The sequence below is a fragment of the Lemur catta genome, chromosome 1, assembly GCF_020740605.2.
Source record: "Lemur catta isolate mLemCat1 chromosome 1, mLemCat1.pri, whole genome shotgun sequence".
NCBI classification, from domain to species: Eukaryota; Metazoa; Chordata; class Mammalia; order Primates; family Lemuridae; genus Lemur; species Lemur catta.
Genome location: NC_059128.1, coordinates 9206353 through 9224436, shown reverse-complemented (window position 1 = coordinate 9224436; position 18084 = coordinate 9206353). Strand labels below are relative to the sequence as shown.

Genomic DNA, 18084 nt, shown 5'->3' with positions numbered 1-18084 from the left:
CTCAGGCAAACGCTTTTCTTTTTCCTGCACTTCTTTCCTCCCTCCCTTCCCCTCATGGCTCTTTAAACTGTTTGACACCAGTCTCTGATCCCATCAATTTGTCATGAGTTTCTGACAACACCGATCAGTCAGGCCTGGGCTCACCTAATCGAGGGAGACGTCTGGGTTTCCTGGCTGAAGTCTGTTTTGCCGGCTGATGCCAAGAATCTAATTCAGACAACGCAGGCTCATCACCGGCAGGTTGGAGGCCAGGAAGGAAGTTGTCAATATTGGGAATAACACAGCCGATCAAGTTCAGGTCCAATATTCCAGCCACATTCATCACGAGCACATGTCCTGCGTGATGAATCACTTGCGAGCCTTGGCCTGCTTATCTCCTAAAGCTCTGCCTCTGACAGCACCCTCCATTTTTGTGGTTTACTGAACACATTCCAGGCCAGGGGAATCAAAGCCGTTAGTCAGCTTGATCATCCCGACTTGCGCTCCCACCTGGAGGAAGCCCACATGGCAGGTGACAGCTGTGGCCCTCTGAGCTGAGGTTCCAAAGTGAGAGAGGGACGGAGCTGCCTTGCAGGGGTGCACAGATATAAAGGGGCACCATCCGAGAGGGGAGAGGGGAGGGCTGGCAGGGAGCAGGTGGCTCTTGGAAAGGCCACTTGGAGAATAAACCACTATCCTGGCCACGAGCTACGGAGAGCCTGGCCGAGGGAAGGTGGCGACTGCAGGTGGTGGTCCAAGGCCCCAAGGAGCAGATATTCCCAAAGACCTCGCCTGGGATGCCCAGACTCTGTTTTGTTTCTGGGGGTGAACAGACAAGTTAACAGACTTCTCAAGAGCTTCAGGGACAATGTCTTCCTCTTCTTCTTCCTAACTCAGCTGGTTTTGCCAGACTGAAAACAAGTGGACCAACTGGTTTGTGGGAATTTCTTCTCCTTCTCTGGGCTGGCACATCTGGGGTGATAACTTGGGGCCTGGTGAGTGATAGTGGCCATGATGATAACGGTTTCCCCCCATGGAGCACTGACTGACTACCTGCCAGGAGGTTTCCACAGTTCATTTCTTTAATGCTCAAAATATACCCATTTCACAGATGAGGAAGCTGAAGTGCAGAGAGGTTGAATGACTTGCAGGCGGTCACAGAGCCGGTTCTGTGGGGGGGCCCACCTCTGACGGAGGAGGAAACACTCTGCTCTATGGCACACAGGGGTGGAGAAGGCGGGGGGGACACAGGACGGCCACAGCAGCTGACTGCATCTGAGATCCCGGCTGCTGGTCGGCTTGATCACCCAGCTCTGGGCACTGCCTGTCCCTTCCTAGAGCTGGGACAGTGGGATGGGAAGGGACCTGCAGGGGCCCACAGAGTATTCTGTGGATCCCAGGGACGGAATGGAGGTTGCATCTGAAATGCTTGTGCCCACCTGTCTCACTCTGCTGTGCTCACCTTCCCACAGGGACATCTACCTGTCCTACCTGCTGAGTGAGTGGGGCACAAAGCTGACAGAATACACCCACAGTTGGAATATTTCTGGATGTTTAAAAAAAATAAAGGGAGGGGGACATGCCTCTAAAGTGCTATTGTACTAATACGATAAAGCAGCTATTGCAGACAGTTTGGGAGACAGTCACAGGTGCATCGCAGAAGGGCAGGCCGCCCAAGCCTCCGCAGTGCACTTCCGTGTCACCACACCTGTGCACAGGCTAGTCCCCTTCCCTGGCTCAGTTGTCCCTTTTTTCCTCTGTAGGATCACCCCTCCTCTTTCCGCCCTGGTGTGACACGCAGCACGTTGTTCGTGTGAGGCCTCTTTCCCTTGACCCTACTAAACACCTTGAAGGTGTTTCTAATGCACCTCTTAGTCCCCAGCACTGAGCACAGCCCGGGCCCACAGAAGACATTGGGTAAATGTGACCCAAATGCCTGCTGGAAGTAAACCTACAACCTAGCTGGGTAATTCTGACTAATGCAGTAGCAGAGTGTTGCCTACATTCTACCAGACTCGCCAGCGTGGGCAGACGAGGGAGGAAGAGAGTATTCAGAGGTCTGCAAGGTGGAAGGAAGAACTAACACATCCGAGGCAGCTGTCTGAAGGTCCCCCATTATCACAGAAGCCACGCCCCTTTGCAATTCGGGGGCAGACACTGCTGAGAGCCACACGTGATGGTCTCTCCTGGGAGCAGGTGGGCGTCAGGCACACTTGCAGCCAATCGGGTGGGTAACGTAGCAAGAGCTTGTGCCACCGCTCTGTGCCAGCACGTGGCCAACCTCAACCGGGACAGGCCAGTCATTCCTCAACATCTCTCCGAGGTAGGTTTTGTTTTTATCCTCTCTATTTTACCAATGTGGAAACTGAGGCCAGAGAATTCACATGGCCTCAGTTCCTGGAAGTAGTGGGGAGAGGCAGGACTGGGAGCAGAGGCAGCTTACTCTGGGACCGGCCGTGTTAGGGCAGGGCTGTCGGTTTAACTGACTACAGATGGGGAGCCTTTCCATGGACGGGGGATGGGCTTTCCTTTTACAGCTGTTTTGAGATATAACTCACACCCCACCCGATCCACCCACTGAAAGTGTACAGTCCGGTGGTTTTCAGTGCATTTACAGACACGTGCAAGAGTCACTTCGATTTTAGAACATCTTCAACCTCTCTAAAAGAAACCTCGTACCCTTTAGCTGTCACCCCTCATTCCTCATCTCCCCCGGCTCTAAACCACCACCAATCTACTGTCTGCCTCTAGAGACCTCCCTGTCCTGGACACTGCGTATGAATGGAATCAGATGATTAGGTGACTGTTCTGTCTGGCTTCTCTCACTTAGCGTGTTGTCAAGCTTCACCCATGTTGTAGCAGGTACCAGTGGTTCATTCTTTCTTAAGGCTGATAGTACTCCATCGCACGGAGAGACCACATTTGATGATCCAGTTGTCCGTGGATGGGTTGTCTCTGCCTTGTAGCTACCGTGAATAGTGCTGCTCTGAACTGTGATGTGATTGTTGGCCGCCACCATCTGAGCCTCCCATGTCTGGGATCCAGGCTCGTCAGCCACACGGTCCTGTCCAGGCCTTTGAGTCTGGACACGTGACCCTGAGATGATGACAAAACAGAGAGAGTTCCTTCCCCAGGCAGTGGTGGGGCTGCAGAGGCAGTGGGGCTGTGCCCACGCCGTCCCTCCAGAGGGTCTCTGCGGTGGTCCTGGGGCTGAGCATCCCTGTGTCCTGTCCCCGGTTTCCCGGTCTTTCAAGTCACCCTGTGAGCTACTCAGTGTCTTTTCAACAAATTGCTTTTCTGCTTAAATCAGCCAAGGTCAACTTCTGTTACCATGAAGAACCCTGGACGATTCCCGCTTTATGATGAAGTTTTACTCTACGTGCCTACCTGTCGGGCAAGCTGGGTTTTTTTTTTTTTTTTTTTAAACTTAGATTAATGGCGAAACCTAACAAAAGGGGAGCTTTGGAACGTCATCCCTCCTGGGCCACCTCTTCCCATTCATGAAGGGCGTGAAGCAGAGTTCCAGACACAGAAAGAGCTCACTTAGGTCTAGAAAGTTACATCAGGAAAGGGGAATTTTGTCATTTTTTCCTCCTGGCTCATTTAGCCTTCTTTCCCCTTAGCTTCTCCCATATTCTAAGCTCCAAGAGAAAGTTTTACACTCTGACATGCTCACCATCCTCTTAGTCAAGGGAATGAACAAAACAATGTCCATTAAATTCTGAAGATCTGAGAGTCAGTCAGCTGCTCGGCCCTTTCCGTAGCTGAACATTCGTCAGCATTTTAATCCTGATAGACCCAAGGTAGGCAGGGAGTCGGGGACCATATTCCCAAATGATGGCTTATTTAAGTGATTTCCGTTAAACTTAAGCTTAGCTTAATTTGACTATTTTAGCAGAGTCCCTTTCACGCTTCTCTTAGCCACCAGCCCTTAACTTCAAATTACGGCCCTTTCGTAACAGAACAAGTTCGTGTTAACAAGACGTGCTTCCAACACTTACATTGCTATCTTCCAAAAACTTAAGTGCTTTCGCTATGTTGTTCAACCGAAAAATACGATGCGACGAGGATTTGTATTCGTGCAGCTGTAAAATAAAACAGAACAGAACAGCAAGTCAAACCAGCCCAGGCCTCCAGAATGCCCAGTGGTGCCGGCGGGCGTGCTGTCCTTTGTCTTTACCTTTTTCATGTTAATTTCAAGAAAAAGTTAGGGGCTCAGGGCTGAAGCCCACCTGGACCACATCCAAACTCCTGCAGGTGCGTCTCAGGACTTACGGTTGGGACATTAGAGGGCCCTCGAAGTCGGCCTTATTGACAGAACTTGGGACTTAACTCGCTGGAGTTGGAGAATGGGGGAACCGAAGTAGGTTAACAAGGGACGAATTCGTCAAATTTTTCTCTCTGACCCAGCTCCTGGCTTGTGAGACTCCTCCCTTCTCCAGAGACTTCAGTAACATGCTCTCCTCACTGATGCTTGGCTAGGGCAGCGGGCCCTGAATGTCAGCATCACCACTCAGATGCTAAATCATCCGGCAAAGTCCCTCCCCAGTGGCAGCAGATGTTTCTGTTTTCTGGCTGAGAGTTTTGAGGACAGTTATCCCAGGTCACGAGAGAGAGAGAGAGAGAGAGAGAGAGAGAGAGAGAGAGAGAGAGACAGACAGACAGACAGACATAGACGGGCAGGTCTGCAGAAGCTAAAACTCTCTGACAATGTGAGCTCCACGTACCAGGAGTGCCACCAGAGCAAACTTATCCCCAGTGGAAGCTCATCATTGCTCCCGGGTGGGAGCAGGGGTTACATTGCAAGGCAAACCAGTGGGTCGGTCCCACCAGGCCAAGCTAGTGGGAACGTGGAGGCCTGTTCTCAGCCTGGCTCCAGAATCAGACACCCAGCAGAGGTCCCCAAGGACATGGCAGCTGGTGACTGGTGTGCTGGCACCAAAATGGGGAGCCTGTGTTGCTGGGAGCACAGGTCAAGAGACCAGAATATACTTTTTCAGGAAGCCTTTTGCTGGCTCATTGCAAGACTTGCTAAGAAACCAAATAGTATTCTTGCTGCAGTGAGTCCGTCCTTCATTAGAATTCATCACGCAACTTTGCACAGCCCCCGAGTACAGCTAACAGGCCTCTTCCCATCTTGCTGTTGGGAAAGCAAAGGCGGGAAGGGTTAAGGGGTCTCATAAGAGTCCAGCTACGTTACATCTGAGAACAGAAGCAGGGGCTTTTGACTTTGGACCTACAGTTAAAAACAGATCCAGAGAGCTCTGTGTGACTGAGTTATGATTGGGTAGAGCTGTGACCCCATCACCGCACCTTTCTGTTAGGCACGACGGTGGGTCACCGAGGCCAAATCAAATGCTTGACTCTAAAAGAGGACTTCTCAACCTTGACACTATGGCGCTGTGCACTGGATCAGTCTGTCCCCGCAGGGAAAATCTGGCAATGTCTGGAACATTTTTGTTTGTCACACCTGGGGGTGCTACTGGCATTTATTGGTTGGATACTAAACATCCTGCAATGCACAGGACAGCTCCCCACAGTGTACAACTATCTGACCCAAAATGTCACCAGTGCCAAGGTTGAGAAACCCTGCTCCATGTCAAGAAGAGAAAAAGGACCAATCTGCACATAGTAGACATGCAACATAGAGAGGTTTGGCTAACGTCCAAAGTAGCATGAATGTCTAGACCAGCTGGTTTAATTCAACTCCAGTCACACTGAACACACTGACTGCCACACTGGAAAAAAAATTTTTTCCATGGGGCCACTGGGTTTTATTACAAAAACAGAATAAAAACTTCAAAAACAAAACAATCCTTTCTAATTTAATGCAAAATTTGTTATTTTTTATTGTTTTCTGTTGTGTCAGTTATATGCAACTTGAAAAATAGTTCAGTAGTTCACGGGCTCCCATGGTGAAGAGACGTTGAGTTACATATGCTCCATGAGTCCCCAGGCTCAAAACTAGCATGAGTTAAGTACAACTCACAGGGCAGTTAATGTGTTAAAAGAATGTTCTAGAAGCCTAGTTTTGAGCCTTAGGGTGTGTAACAGAATTTGGTTGATAAGAGGCCTTTCTCTTTAATTTTTCCAATTCTTGGCCATCATTCTAGTTAATATAACGGCTGGCTGGCTAAATTTTAATTGTCTAGTTCTAAGCTTAAGCCTTAATGACTCACAGAAAACACTTGGCATTTATTTATTTACTAAAATAAATTTGCTTAAAAAAATGATACCACTTAGTCACATAAGATTATATGACTCTTAGTCACTGGTAAAGGAATGTTACCCTTCAAAGTCTCTTGTTATAGCATTTATGTGTGCCCAGGTGTGTGTACATACACATATCTGTATTGAAAAGAAACCTTCAGCAGTCATTTTCCTTTGCATTTTACTTCTTTCTGATCCTTCTGTGACATACGTACCAGATTTCGCCCAGACAGGACTTCTAACAAAGCCATTAGGATTTTGCCATCTTGTATATCAACAAATAAATCTGTAACTTCTAGAGGTGGGTTGCACTACGGAAGAGAAGGGAAGAAAGTAGCTGATTAGTGATCGGTATAATCCACAAAACCATTTCAGAGATGCAGGTTTCAGCACAAGAGAAAACTTCCAAACATCCAGCTCTGTCTACCGGTGCAAAGCGCACTCCAGGAGGTAGCAGGCTCAGCCCCCTGGAAGCGATACCCAGGCAGCAGGGCATGGCCACTTGGCAGGACAGCTGTGCAGAAGATTTAGCAACAGGGGGCTGATGGAATAAGTGACCTGTGGGGACACTTCTAACCTAAGGTCTTAGATCCCAAGATTAGATCACATCCATATTTCTGCTTAAGGGTAGAAAGAGATGGCATGTCTTGACTACAGCCTTCTATAGAACAAAATAATTATATTAGGCCTTGCATGAAATTACCTAGTGCAAGCCCTTCACTTCATATTTGGGGAAACTGAGGCTCAAAGAGGCCAGGTGATGGTCCCAGCATTTGGTTGAATTAGCTGGTGTCCTGTTTCCTGTATCAGGCCACACTGGCTGAAGATGAGCGCACCCCAGATCTGTCCCGTGATGTCATGACTCTGGGTCAGTTGCTCTCTAGGCTTCAGTCAGGATGTCGGCAGGGCTCCCTCACGCCCAGCGCTGCCCATGTGCACCCTCCTTCCCTAACAGTTAGTCCAAGTCTGGAGGAGGAGGGACCCTCAGCAGAGGAAGCCAGCAAGGTGGCTGGTGTGTGCGACTTGGCTGGGAGGTTGGGGGTGGACGGACACACAGCTGGCCTGCTGAATGGCTGGATCGTTGGGTGAAGGGGGATCCTTCTTCACCCCCACATTTGTAGGGTTATTAGGAACTGAAAGGCTGAGAGGTCTATTTATGTGTACATGTATATGTTTACATGAATTTATATGCTTAGGTACAAAAGTAATACAAGCTTATTATAACAAATCAAACTAATTAAAGTTATACCAAAAAAAAGCCACATGCCACCCCCTCTATTCCTCCACAAAATTCAGGCTTCCTGAGATAAACCAAGGTTACCTCAATGTGCACCTTTCACATGATCCAATAAAAAGCAAGCGGGTTAGACACACCTGAGTTCAAATCCAAGCTCCATCCTCAACAGGAACTTGGCCTTGGCCCTGTTCCTTGACCTCCCTGGGCCTGCATGTCCTTGTCGGGAAGGTCAGGTTAGGCAGGAGAGGGCTGGGCTAGAATGAAATGAGATCCCACAGGTAAAGCGCCTGGCAGGGCACCTGCCTTCCTGGGTCAGTCCCGCCAGCTTACTGTTAAGTGGCTGCCTTCCTGCAGAGTCTTGGGACATCCTTTTTAGTAAAGCAATTCATGGGGGTGGTGGCGGGGTACACCTCATGGCTATAAGTGGAAGGGAGGCATCCTCAGCTGACTGCCCCTCTATAGTGAACGACTCTTGAATCATCCTGCTTGCATTGCTTCCTAAGTTCCCTGGGTCAGGGACTTGGGGACAGCCCCAAGTCACCCAGTCCCTCTCTCGGGAGGAAAAGGCAAGTCTCCAAACAGGATCTGGAGTGTGGAGGGGGACCTGGGTTGGAAAGAGCCAGAAGCCACCTGAGCTTCTCTCTCTGCACCTAGACTTGGAGGGGTCTGCTGTCCAGGTGAGCCGACACTTGTGTGGTTCAATGTGGCATCCACTAAGAGCTTGGCTAGACGTGGCCTGGAGTCTGGGGGGTGGCTGAGTGGGTGAGATGCGGTAGTGTAGGGATTTGCAAACTATGTTCCCCGGAACCCTAGGCTTGTGGGGGGACAATGGGATTGAGGAGGAGGCTGATCCCACTGCACCCCCTTTAATCAGAGGCTCAGCTCTTATTTGCCTGTACAGTCATCCCTTGGATATCAAAATCTGTGGATGCTCAGGCACTGATATAAAATGGCATATTTGTATTAATATATAACCTAGGTACAGCCTTCCATATACTTCTAGTCATCTCCAGATTACGTATAACACCTAACTCAATGTAAATAGTTGTCACATTATATTGTTTAGGGAATCAGGACAAGAAAAAAGTCTGCACATGTTCAGTACAGGGACAATTTTTTTCCTGAATATTTTGAATCTGCAGTTGGTCGAATCCACAGATGTGGAGGGATGAGTATATTTAGGGTTCCAGGTAATGCTTTGCGTGAATGTGAACAAAGGTTTCTGCTGACTAAACAGGCTTGATAACTCCTCTGAATGCAGCATGGTTAGGACAAACTTACTGTGCAAGAATCCCGGGGAGCAGGATCAGGAAACCTGCATTCTTAACCAGCTCCCATGCCACCAAGAATTCCCCATCTACCTTTTGGCACTGGGGGCGGTGGCAAGGTTAGAGCGGTTAGTCTGGGCGCTCCCTCTGCTCCTGGGTACGAGGGAAGCCTGGGCATTCTCATAGCAGAGAGGACTAAAGGGGCGAGGCGCCCCTGGGACCAGTGTGGCAGTGGCAGCTGCAACCAGCCAGGAAAACCCTGGAAACACAATGGAACTGTGGCCCAGCCACCCTTTTCCTTCGGGAAAGCCTCTTTCCCGTGGCAGCCTTGGAGGGTCTGTGTTTTAGTTTTTATTAGGGAAGGTGGCATTTCCTTGCCCTTTATACGAGTCCCCTTCTCCCCAGTTAGTCAAAATACAGGGTGATTCCACCCACAGGTGCATAGAAAAGGGCTTCGCTTCAAGGGCAACAGTGACTTTGAAGCAAGAGGCAAATTATTTTCTTTGCAAACTGCCGCAGCTCCTCGGGTACATTCCATGCTGAGCATGACGGCATCGGGTTACTGAGGCTCTTACGGAAATGTTATTCCTGTTAATGCGAGGCAGAAAACGCGAGACCCGAACAAAATACCCCCTGATAAATGGACTAACAAAATTTCCAGTTACCAGCCCCGATCGTGGCCAAGCCTTATTTCTGAGTTAAACCTGAAGAATAATTTCCATTGACAGTTCCTGTAAGGGCCTCGGCTGCAGCGGCAAACAGGGCCTTGGCCAGGGTCCATCCCGCGAGATGGCAGGAGGAGAAATTGAACCCGCGCCAGCAAAAACACTCCTCGGGCCCCGAACACTCCGTGGGCTTCATGAGATTGGTATGGCCGAATAAACAGCACCCCCAGGGCTTTCTTCATGATCTAACTCCGTCGGTAAATTAAGGAATTTTTCCAGAAGCCAGAGACTCAGTAAATATTTCTGACAGCCTTCAAATTGCAGCTAAGCCCAATTCACCAAGGAGTTCCTGGGTTTCCTTTACATGAAAGGTTGTTCTTGAAAGTCTCAAGGTTGGAAACATGGCTGTTAATTTTGCCCTGTTTATTAGGCATCAGTTTCAGGTGCTATCTGATTTATCTTCAGAGCGGCTGCTACCCACCTGCCCCGGGACAGGGGCAGGAGATCGGCCAGGGAGAAAATCCTGGATATGATAAAAGCTAACAGAGGCTCATTTCGGGGGTGAGTACGTACATGGGTATTCGTTACCTGACCCTCCTGTACCCTTCTGTATTTTTTTTTTAATTAAAAAAAAAAAAAAAGAAATACTCCATGGCTATACTCCGTCCCCCAGCAGGAATTTCCAGCTACCCTGACACACATCAGGCATTAATTTAAGAGTTCAGTGATCTCAGGTTTGGGGACCGGTTTTCCTTTTTTTTTTTTTTTTTTGTTCCCAAAAATAACACTTCACTTTATAAGCATTACTAAAAATGTACCAACAGTCAAAACAACTGGCAAGTGATTTATAACACTTCACCCACGACACACAGTCTTCCACCCATAGAATTCAGGGTGCTCCTGGGCTAAGTGGCGGCGCTGTGCTGCCCGTGCTGCAGGCAGGGAGCGGAGGTGTGTGTGGTCGGGGGCGGCTCAGGAGATATTCTAGGCCTAAAGACAAACTATGTGAATTAGCATCATGGTCAGGAGTGCCACTTCCTAAAAGTCATATTTATTTTCTCTGCTTTCTAATCATTTCAATGATTTCCTCCAAAAACCTTTCTTTTTTGTTAACCATAAGGGCAGTCAATAGTAACTTCTGTACCTTTTAAGAGGCGAGGAGAGAAGAAAATAGACATGCCTAACCCACAAAAGTGGGGTGCTACCAGCTTGACAAGGAAATGAGACTACCTACTGGGTATGGTTGGAGAACCAGACCATGGTGCTTAGGGAGAAAGAGGTGAAATGAGTCAAATAAATCAACTTTCTGAAAAAGAGAAAAGTCTTCTCTCCTCTCCTGGACGTGGGCAATTTAGGATGCTCATAGTCCCGGGGTCCAGCCTAGTGTGTAAGGAGGGTGAGATTCTGTTCCCTCCTCTCCCCCAGAGCCGTCTGTCCTCCCACACCACGGCCTCTCCTCTGCAGCTCTTCCTTCTGTGTCTCTCACGGGGCTGCGGGGAGCTGGTTCAGCTGCTGTCGGGATGGTGTGTGCATGAGAGGCTCGCAGACAAAACGCAATCCCAAACAGCCTGGCCAAAGAATGCAAGAAAAAAAGAAACGGGAAGAGAAGAGCCACTGAGTTAAACACACAGGAGAAGACACAGAAAGTTCAGGGAAGCCGGGTAACGTCTCCACGCCTCTGTTTCCTCCTTCTGACAGGAGGGGGGTAACTTCGATTGCCGTGGGGACTGAAGGAGACGTGGTGTGTGCGGGGCACTAGCAGGAAGCCTGATGCAGAGTGAAGTGTGTCAAAGGGGTAGGTAATGTGACTCCTCGGCAGCAACTCTGTATGATTAACAAGGGAATGTGGCTTTGTTAAAAGATGTCCAGAGTTCCTGCGTAAATCAATCCAAAGACCTACACATGGCCCTCAACGGAGCCCCATACTGGAAGTCAACTTACCTACACGTGTTTGAGGCCCAAGGACCACCACCTGCTGCCTGTGGATGTGCTGGGCTATTCAACAGGGAATGTCTTCCAACATTTGCCCATGGATTCCTGCTTAAAGCCGGAACCTCCTTCCTTCCCCCAGCTAGACTGATGATCCCCAGAAGGCAGAACAGTGTCTTCCTCACCTCTTTGTGCCCAACGCCGAGCTTGGTACCTGGCAGCGAGTGGCCCTCATAAATGTTTAAATCAATGAACGACATCAAAGGAACAGAGCCCCCAGCGTCCCTCACCACTCTGCGGAACGGCAAGCTTGGCTATGCATGAATGTATCGCCTAACGAACACCCAAGTACCCACTCACCTTTCCTAGGTGTAGATTTATCCACCGAGTAAAGGTCCTCTTCTGCACATTTTCCCTCTCAACTGAAAGCAAAGGACTGCCGTTAGCCAGGAGGAAAGAAACACGTGGAAAATCTCCCTCCCCTTCCCCAGGGGAGACTCTATGTGGGTGGATTCTAGGTGGACAAGAGCCGGTCCCCTCCCAGAAGTGGGGCTGACAAGGCCTTAGGCAGACCCAGAGCCCATGCTCCCAACCCAACTCCTGAGCATCTGTGTAAACCCACACATTCAGACACACAGAACACAGACGCACGCTGTTCTGCACAACCTATCAGGAACACAGACATTTGGCTCTCCAGGTTAAGCAGCGCTGGTGAGAAAGTGCAAATTAACCCCCAAGGCCGTGATGGTGCTGCACAGCTGCCTAGTGCGGTGAGGGGTCTGAGGAGCGGGGCTAGAGAAGAGACAGGGTGGGGTCAGTGATTAGGAATTGGGAGGGGGCTCCAGAATATGCCAGCGTGTGGTGGAAAGAACTGGACAGCCCTGGGTTGGGCTCTGAGCACTGTCGTCTCCTGGCTTTGGTGCCTGGGCCAGTCACCCACCCTGTCTGATCCGCACACCGAGGACCCTCGGGCTGCCGTAAGGACACCTGGGATGCTGCATCTCAGACTCAACACAGCCCCTGGCACAATGGTTGCTCTTCCCCGCCTCATCCCTTTGTAGCTACTATTTTCACAGCCTGGGAGGACTTTCTGCCCTCCAGGAAAAGAGAGTTCTGCAGGCACCTGCTGCCCAGCCGGGTGAGCTGGAAGGACATAAACCAGGAACGGATCCCTTCTCCCAGGACAGAGCGCCACCCGCCCACACAGGCCTCCTGGAGAAGATCTCTCATTGTCAAGGGTTACTGCCATCCCCCAAGCACTAATGGCATCTGGATACTTTGTTTTCATTCATCTTTAAACCTTACCACATCCCCTGCAAAGCGGAAACTATTATTTGATAGACAGGGGCTCACAGAGTTACCGCGACGTGCTCAGGCCATCGGCCGGGGAAAGGCAGAGTGGGGAACCCCTCAGCCCTCTGCCCCAGGCCTGTCACCCCCCATCAGCCTGCACCCTGGACATGGAGGGCCTGGGTTTGAATTCCAGCTCTTCCAATCACGGCAAAGGCATCTGCAACAGCAATACTGGTGATTTTTTAAAAAACCTAGCGAGCACTAGCTATGTGGCAGGCACAGACCTAGGCCCTTTATGCGCATTAACTAGTTTAATCCTTACAAACCCCCCTGAGCCATGTACTATTCTAACCTTCAGCATTAGAAATGGGGCTCAGGGAGATGCCACAACTTGCCCAGGGTCCCACAATGGGGGAGGTGACTGTTTCTATCTTACAGCTGGAGACACTGAGGGGCAGACAGTTAACAAGCAGCCAAGTTGGGACTCAAGATTCTGTGCTTTTTCCACTCCCTCCTGAGCTCTGTGGCCTTAGCTGTCTTGGGGTCCTCGAGGACCCCCAAGGGTGTTTCCAAGGTGGGTCCTGGCACCATGTCTGGCCCAGGAGCACGGGGGATGCAGCAGCCTCCTAGCCTGTAGGCTGCTCCGCCTCTCAGGAAGCCTCCTCGAAACATCTGAGCCAGACGACTCCTAAATCTCTAAGTTCTGGATTTCAGCATATTGGAAGAACATATCACATATGCCTAAAACCATTTCGTATTTCTTTGGCAATAAGAAAATGAGAGTCAATTCATCTCCTGGGGGAGAAAAAGGCTACGGTTTTCTGTTAATGACCACGGCGCTTTCTTCCTCTCGCTGCATTATTAGGTCGACAGTGGCACCCATAAATCACATTTTAATATTGTGCCTTTCAATCTTTTTAATTGAAGAGGCAGCAGACAGTAATTATGCACATGACCGCTTTTCCCTCATTTTCCTCCTTGTCTGTAAGGGAGGGTCACTGGCAAGCAGGCATAAGAATTAAAGATTTAATTCCAGTAAACTGTGTTCCCTGGGTAGGGAGGGGAGAGACAAGGGAAGAGAGGTTGATAGGAATGAGGCAGGGAGAGGGGCATTTGCCAAGACTGGTGAGCCCCAGCGTCTCAGCAACTCTCAGACGCTTGGAGAGGGTCCTGCTCCGAGCCCCACTTGAGATCTTCCCACCTCGGCACATCCAGATCTGTCTCATTGTCTCTGACGGCAGCAGTGTTTTCCACAGGCTGGGTGTTCCCCAGGTTAGTGACTGTCCTCTCTTGATGGACACTAAGGCTACGGCCGGTTGTTCGTTGTGAGAAGCAATGCAGCAACCAGCACCCTCGTACAAGCATCCCGGTGCCTGGTTCTTTGTACACAAATGTACGAATGTATTTTTTACCCTTGACAGCTAAAAGTGGAACTGCTGGGTCTTAGTGGTGGGCACATTTAAAATTTTAATAGCTACTTCCAAATTGCTCTCCCCCACAAGGCTGCCCCAGTTTATACTTTCACCCCCACCTGTCTTTAAACAAGTTTATGGGGACTGTAAAGTATTTACACACACATTCAAACACTCAGGCTGGTCTCTCCATATGGCTTCAGAGAGAGCAAATATACCCCCTGAAACAGAAGTGCATTTAGCAGGAGCCTGAGGGAACCTGAGTTAGGCTGCTAGTTTAACTGCACTCGAGGGTGCAAACGAGGAGGTGGGTGTTTGCTGGTCTACACATCTATCCACTCGGTCACCCATCCATCCATCCATCCATCCACCTGCCCATCCAGCCACACACCTGTCCATCCGTCCATCTGTCCATCCATCCATCCACCCACCTGTCCATCAGTCCATCCATCCATCTGTCCATCCATCCATCTCCCAGCCAGTATTTATGAAGTGATTACTATATGCTAGGAACTATGACAGTCTCTATGGGCAAAATCAGAGATGAAGAATTAAGTATTCACAGAATCTGCACGCCAAGAATTCACAGCCAAGTAAGAGAGTGAAAACGTGGATGTCACAAGGCACTTATGCAAGAAGAAATGGATTAGAAATGCCGAGGGCTGATGGGAATGGGAGGAGGTGACTTCAGACCCCATGGGTACTCCTCCAGGGCCCTAAGAGGGCCCCACGGCAGAAGTGGGACAGGGAAGGGCACCTGAAGGCAAAGACTGTGTGTTCTAACCCTGCCCTGATTCAGAGCCTGCCTCTTGGTGGCTTTCCTTCCATTGCAGCCATGCCCACTGGTGGAACCTGAGCACATCCAGGGGAGGGGCAAGGTGATGAGTGAGGGACCCCAGAGGACCCTGAGACTAAACCACAAATAGCAGGCAAGTCCCAAACTGAAGTAGGCTACAGACACCATATTTTCTGGACCTAAAACTGGGACACATTGCTCAATACACAGGGGAGACACCGCGAGAACTCGCGGCTGCCCCAGAATATCCGCTTCAGTGCCACACGCCACTAGCTCTGCGACCTTGGGCAGGTTCACAACTGTCAAAATACCTCTGCCTTGGTCTCTTCTCTGCAGAATGAGGCTAGCCACGCCTCCCTTGCAGAATGCTACAGAGAAGAAATGAAATCACCCCAAAAACCATCCCATATAGCCGCCCCCTCAAGGCCAGTTTCCCCGGCACCCATAGTCACGCAACGTCGCCTTGGGTTGGGTATTTTGTCTGGCGTCTCAACACAAAGGTCTTCTACTCGTTCATGGCCTTCTCCGTCTTGAAAGACCCACCCCCGTCCTGCAGACCCTTTCTACTTCTGGCCTGCCAAGACTCCATAAACTTTATATAGTTTCCATAAATCCAACGGCCCCTTTTTTCCTATCACGTTGTAAAGGTGTAGGAAACCATTTCTCTGGAAGGGTCTGGCCTTCTCACAGAGTGTTTGTGGGGCCCGGTGTGGGTTTACTGGGCAACAATAGAGTAATAACAGTGCCGTAAAATCGCCATCCCCCTCTGCCTGGCTGGCCAGGGTGCCAGTGTGGGGGCGGGGTGGACGTGGAGGAGCTGGCCAGGCTGGGCTCCAGGGCCCGAGACAGAGAGGAGGGACGCTCCGCACCGGCTGGCTCCACCAGCCCAAACTCCCAGGTGTGCCTTCAGCTCTGGCTTTGCCAAGAACAGACCATTTGAAAATGGGAGGTGGGACATTCCTCCCTTCTCCAGCCTGCCAGTGGCCAGCTCAGGAGTTGGGAGCCACAGAGAGATGGACGCTGGCACTGGGACTTCAAAGAGACTCATTTACACTTGTGGCCTTTTGTCCCTCTGTCCACATTTCCCTAAACCTACTTCCTAATGTCTTCCCTGCCCAGGAGAAAGGCTTGATGGCTGTCTGCTTATAAAAAATTGTATGCTCATTATAAAAAGTTAAAATACAGAAAAGCATAGAAACAATACGGAAAGTCATAGAGAAAAATATTTAAAATTGTGAGAAATTTCATTATTCCTATAGAACATAAACACACACACACAATTTCAATGCAATCAGTAAATGACTCAATTTCTCAAAGTATGGCCCATGAATCACTAATGTCAAGAGCCTCGGGGGTGACAGTTAGAATGCGAATTCCTGGACTCCATCCAAGACCTACTGACTCATGCTTCCTGGGGTTGGGGCCTGGGAATCTGCATTTAACCAGCTTTGTGGCTGATGATGGTGCACAGTTTGAAAACTCGGATCTTGGCTGAAGGAAACAACTAGCACAATTTCTTGGTCATCAGTAGGCAGAGTAGAGAATGGCAATGGCAAGTCAGCCTGCAACCGGGGAAAGACCAGGCAGGCTGGAGCCAGACACGTGGGCTTCCCCGCAGCCCATAAGATGGGGATACGGCTCCAGGCTTCATTCTCACTTAAAATGATGGAGATATCACTCTGGGAATGGTCTGCAGGCAGCGGGCTAGAAAATAGACACTTTCTGTCCCCCTTTGTCTGAAGGGCTCTTCCCAACAATGGGCTTTGGTCACTGAATTCATGCAGTTGGGAGGAGTCTGATTCTCCTAAGGGGTATCTTGCCTTGGCAGACTGCAGACCTGAATTTCTAGGTGGGAGGTTTATCTTCTGATGCCCACCCAGATGGGTCAGCTGGGACCACTTGTTTCCAGCCTCAGAGATGCTGCCTGGGCAGGCGCAAAGAGACAAAGGGGGTCTCTGTGTGGGCATTCCCCTGACCCACTGCACAGACACACGGGCATGCAGGCAGCGAGGGGCACCTGGCTGGGCAGGGGCAGACTCCAGGGCAGCCCCCTGAACCGGCCACCAGGACAGATGAACAGCAGCACAGCAGGGGGCACAGGAAGCCCACCTTCCCTCTGCCACTCGAGCTACCGCAGGGGAGGAGATGCGAGTGGGTGTGCCTTCCTCGCCAACCAGGGCTGTGAAGGCCCTCAAGGGGGCGGCTGGGGGCCTGCCAGCAGCGACCACCACCTCCTACTCAACCCATTATCTCCCTGTAAGCCTCGCAACATTCCTACAGAGCTGCTCTGTGCTGTTCCACTTCACAGACAGGGAGCCTGAGGCACAGGGAACTTAAGGAACGTGGCCACTCAGTGGATTTGAACCCAGGCCGGCTTGGCTCCAGGTAGACGCCACCCGGCACACCTCCCACAGGTTTGCAGCATCCTCCTGGGGGCGTCCGGTCCTCAGCCAGGCTGGGGGTCTCAGTGTCCCAAACCCACCTCCAGGATGTACCCTGGTTTCCCTTTCCCCACACTGAAAACACCCTGTATAGTGTGGAATTCCTGAAGGCCTCGCTCCCAGCCAGTGGTCCTCAACCAGGGGAGACTGCTCCCAGGGGACATCTGGCAATGTCTGGAGACAGTTTTGATTGTCACGCCTGAGCCCCATCTAGCAGGGGGAGGCCTGGGATTCTGTGCAACACGCTCCGGCGTAGAGAACAGCTCCCACGACACGGCATCAGCCAGCCAGAACATGCTCTCAAGGGAGCCTGCGTGCCAACCCCGCGTTGCTCTTGTCTCAGATTGCTCTCCCATGGAATACAGAGAAGGGTTTCAGCAAAAAAGAGGGCTCTGCATGACCTTGGACAAGGTCGGTTCTGTTCTCAGGGCCTCAGTTTCCCATCTGCACAATGGGGATCATGGTACCTACTTGCTGGGGCTGTCAGGATCAAGTTCACAGAGCTGCCCTTACCACACCATGTGAGGGCTTCGCCATGGTGTGGGGAATGGGTGCTGGGCTGTGTCCTCCAGGGCATTCGGCAGCGGGCGACAGACACAGGCAGTGACAGAGCATGGCCGTGACGAGGCCTCCGTGGGATGACGCATTCCAGGCCTCAGCACAGGGGCGGGCATGTCGTAAGTAGCACAAGCAACTGTTGCTGTTACTGCTCATCTTGGACAAGTTCTTGGGCTTCTTTGAGGTTGAGTTTCTTTTCTGTAAAGTAGAGACAGTGCCTGCCTCCTGGGGCTGTTGAGGAAACAATGAAGGCTGTGCATGCAGGGTGCATAAACATTGTTCAGCGACAGACTCGT

General features: G+C 50.6%; 1 protein-coding gene across 2 annotated transcripts in view; it reads right to left on the bottom strand.

Annotated features, from left to right (window-relative positions):
- Positions 1-18084, bottom strand: part of CLMN (calmin) — a 95953-nt gene that overhangs the window by 22347 nt on the left and 55522 nt on the right. For both annotated transcript variants that reach the window (XM_045561338.1, XM_045561347.1), the window contains exons 2-4: positions 11649-11710; positions 6405-6500; positions 3981-4064 (exon numbers count right to left, since the gene is read on the bottom strand). In XM_045561338.1, the coding sequence (XP_045417294.1) occupies positions 3981-4064; positions 6405-6500; positions 11649-11710 (242 nt within the window). The remainder of the gene's footprint in view (positions 1-3980; positions 4065-6404; positions 6501-11648; positions 11711-18084) is intronic.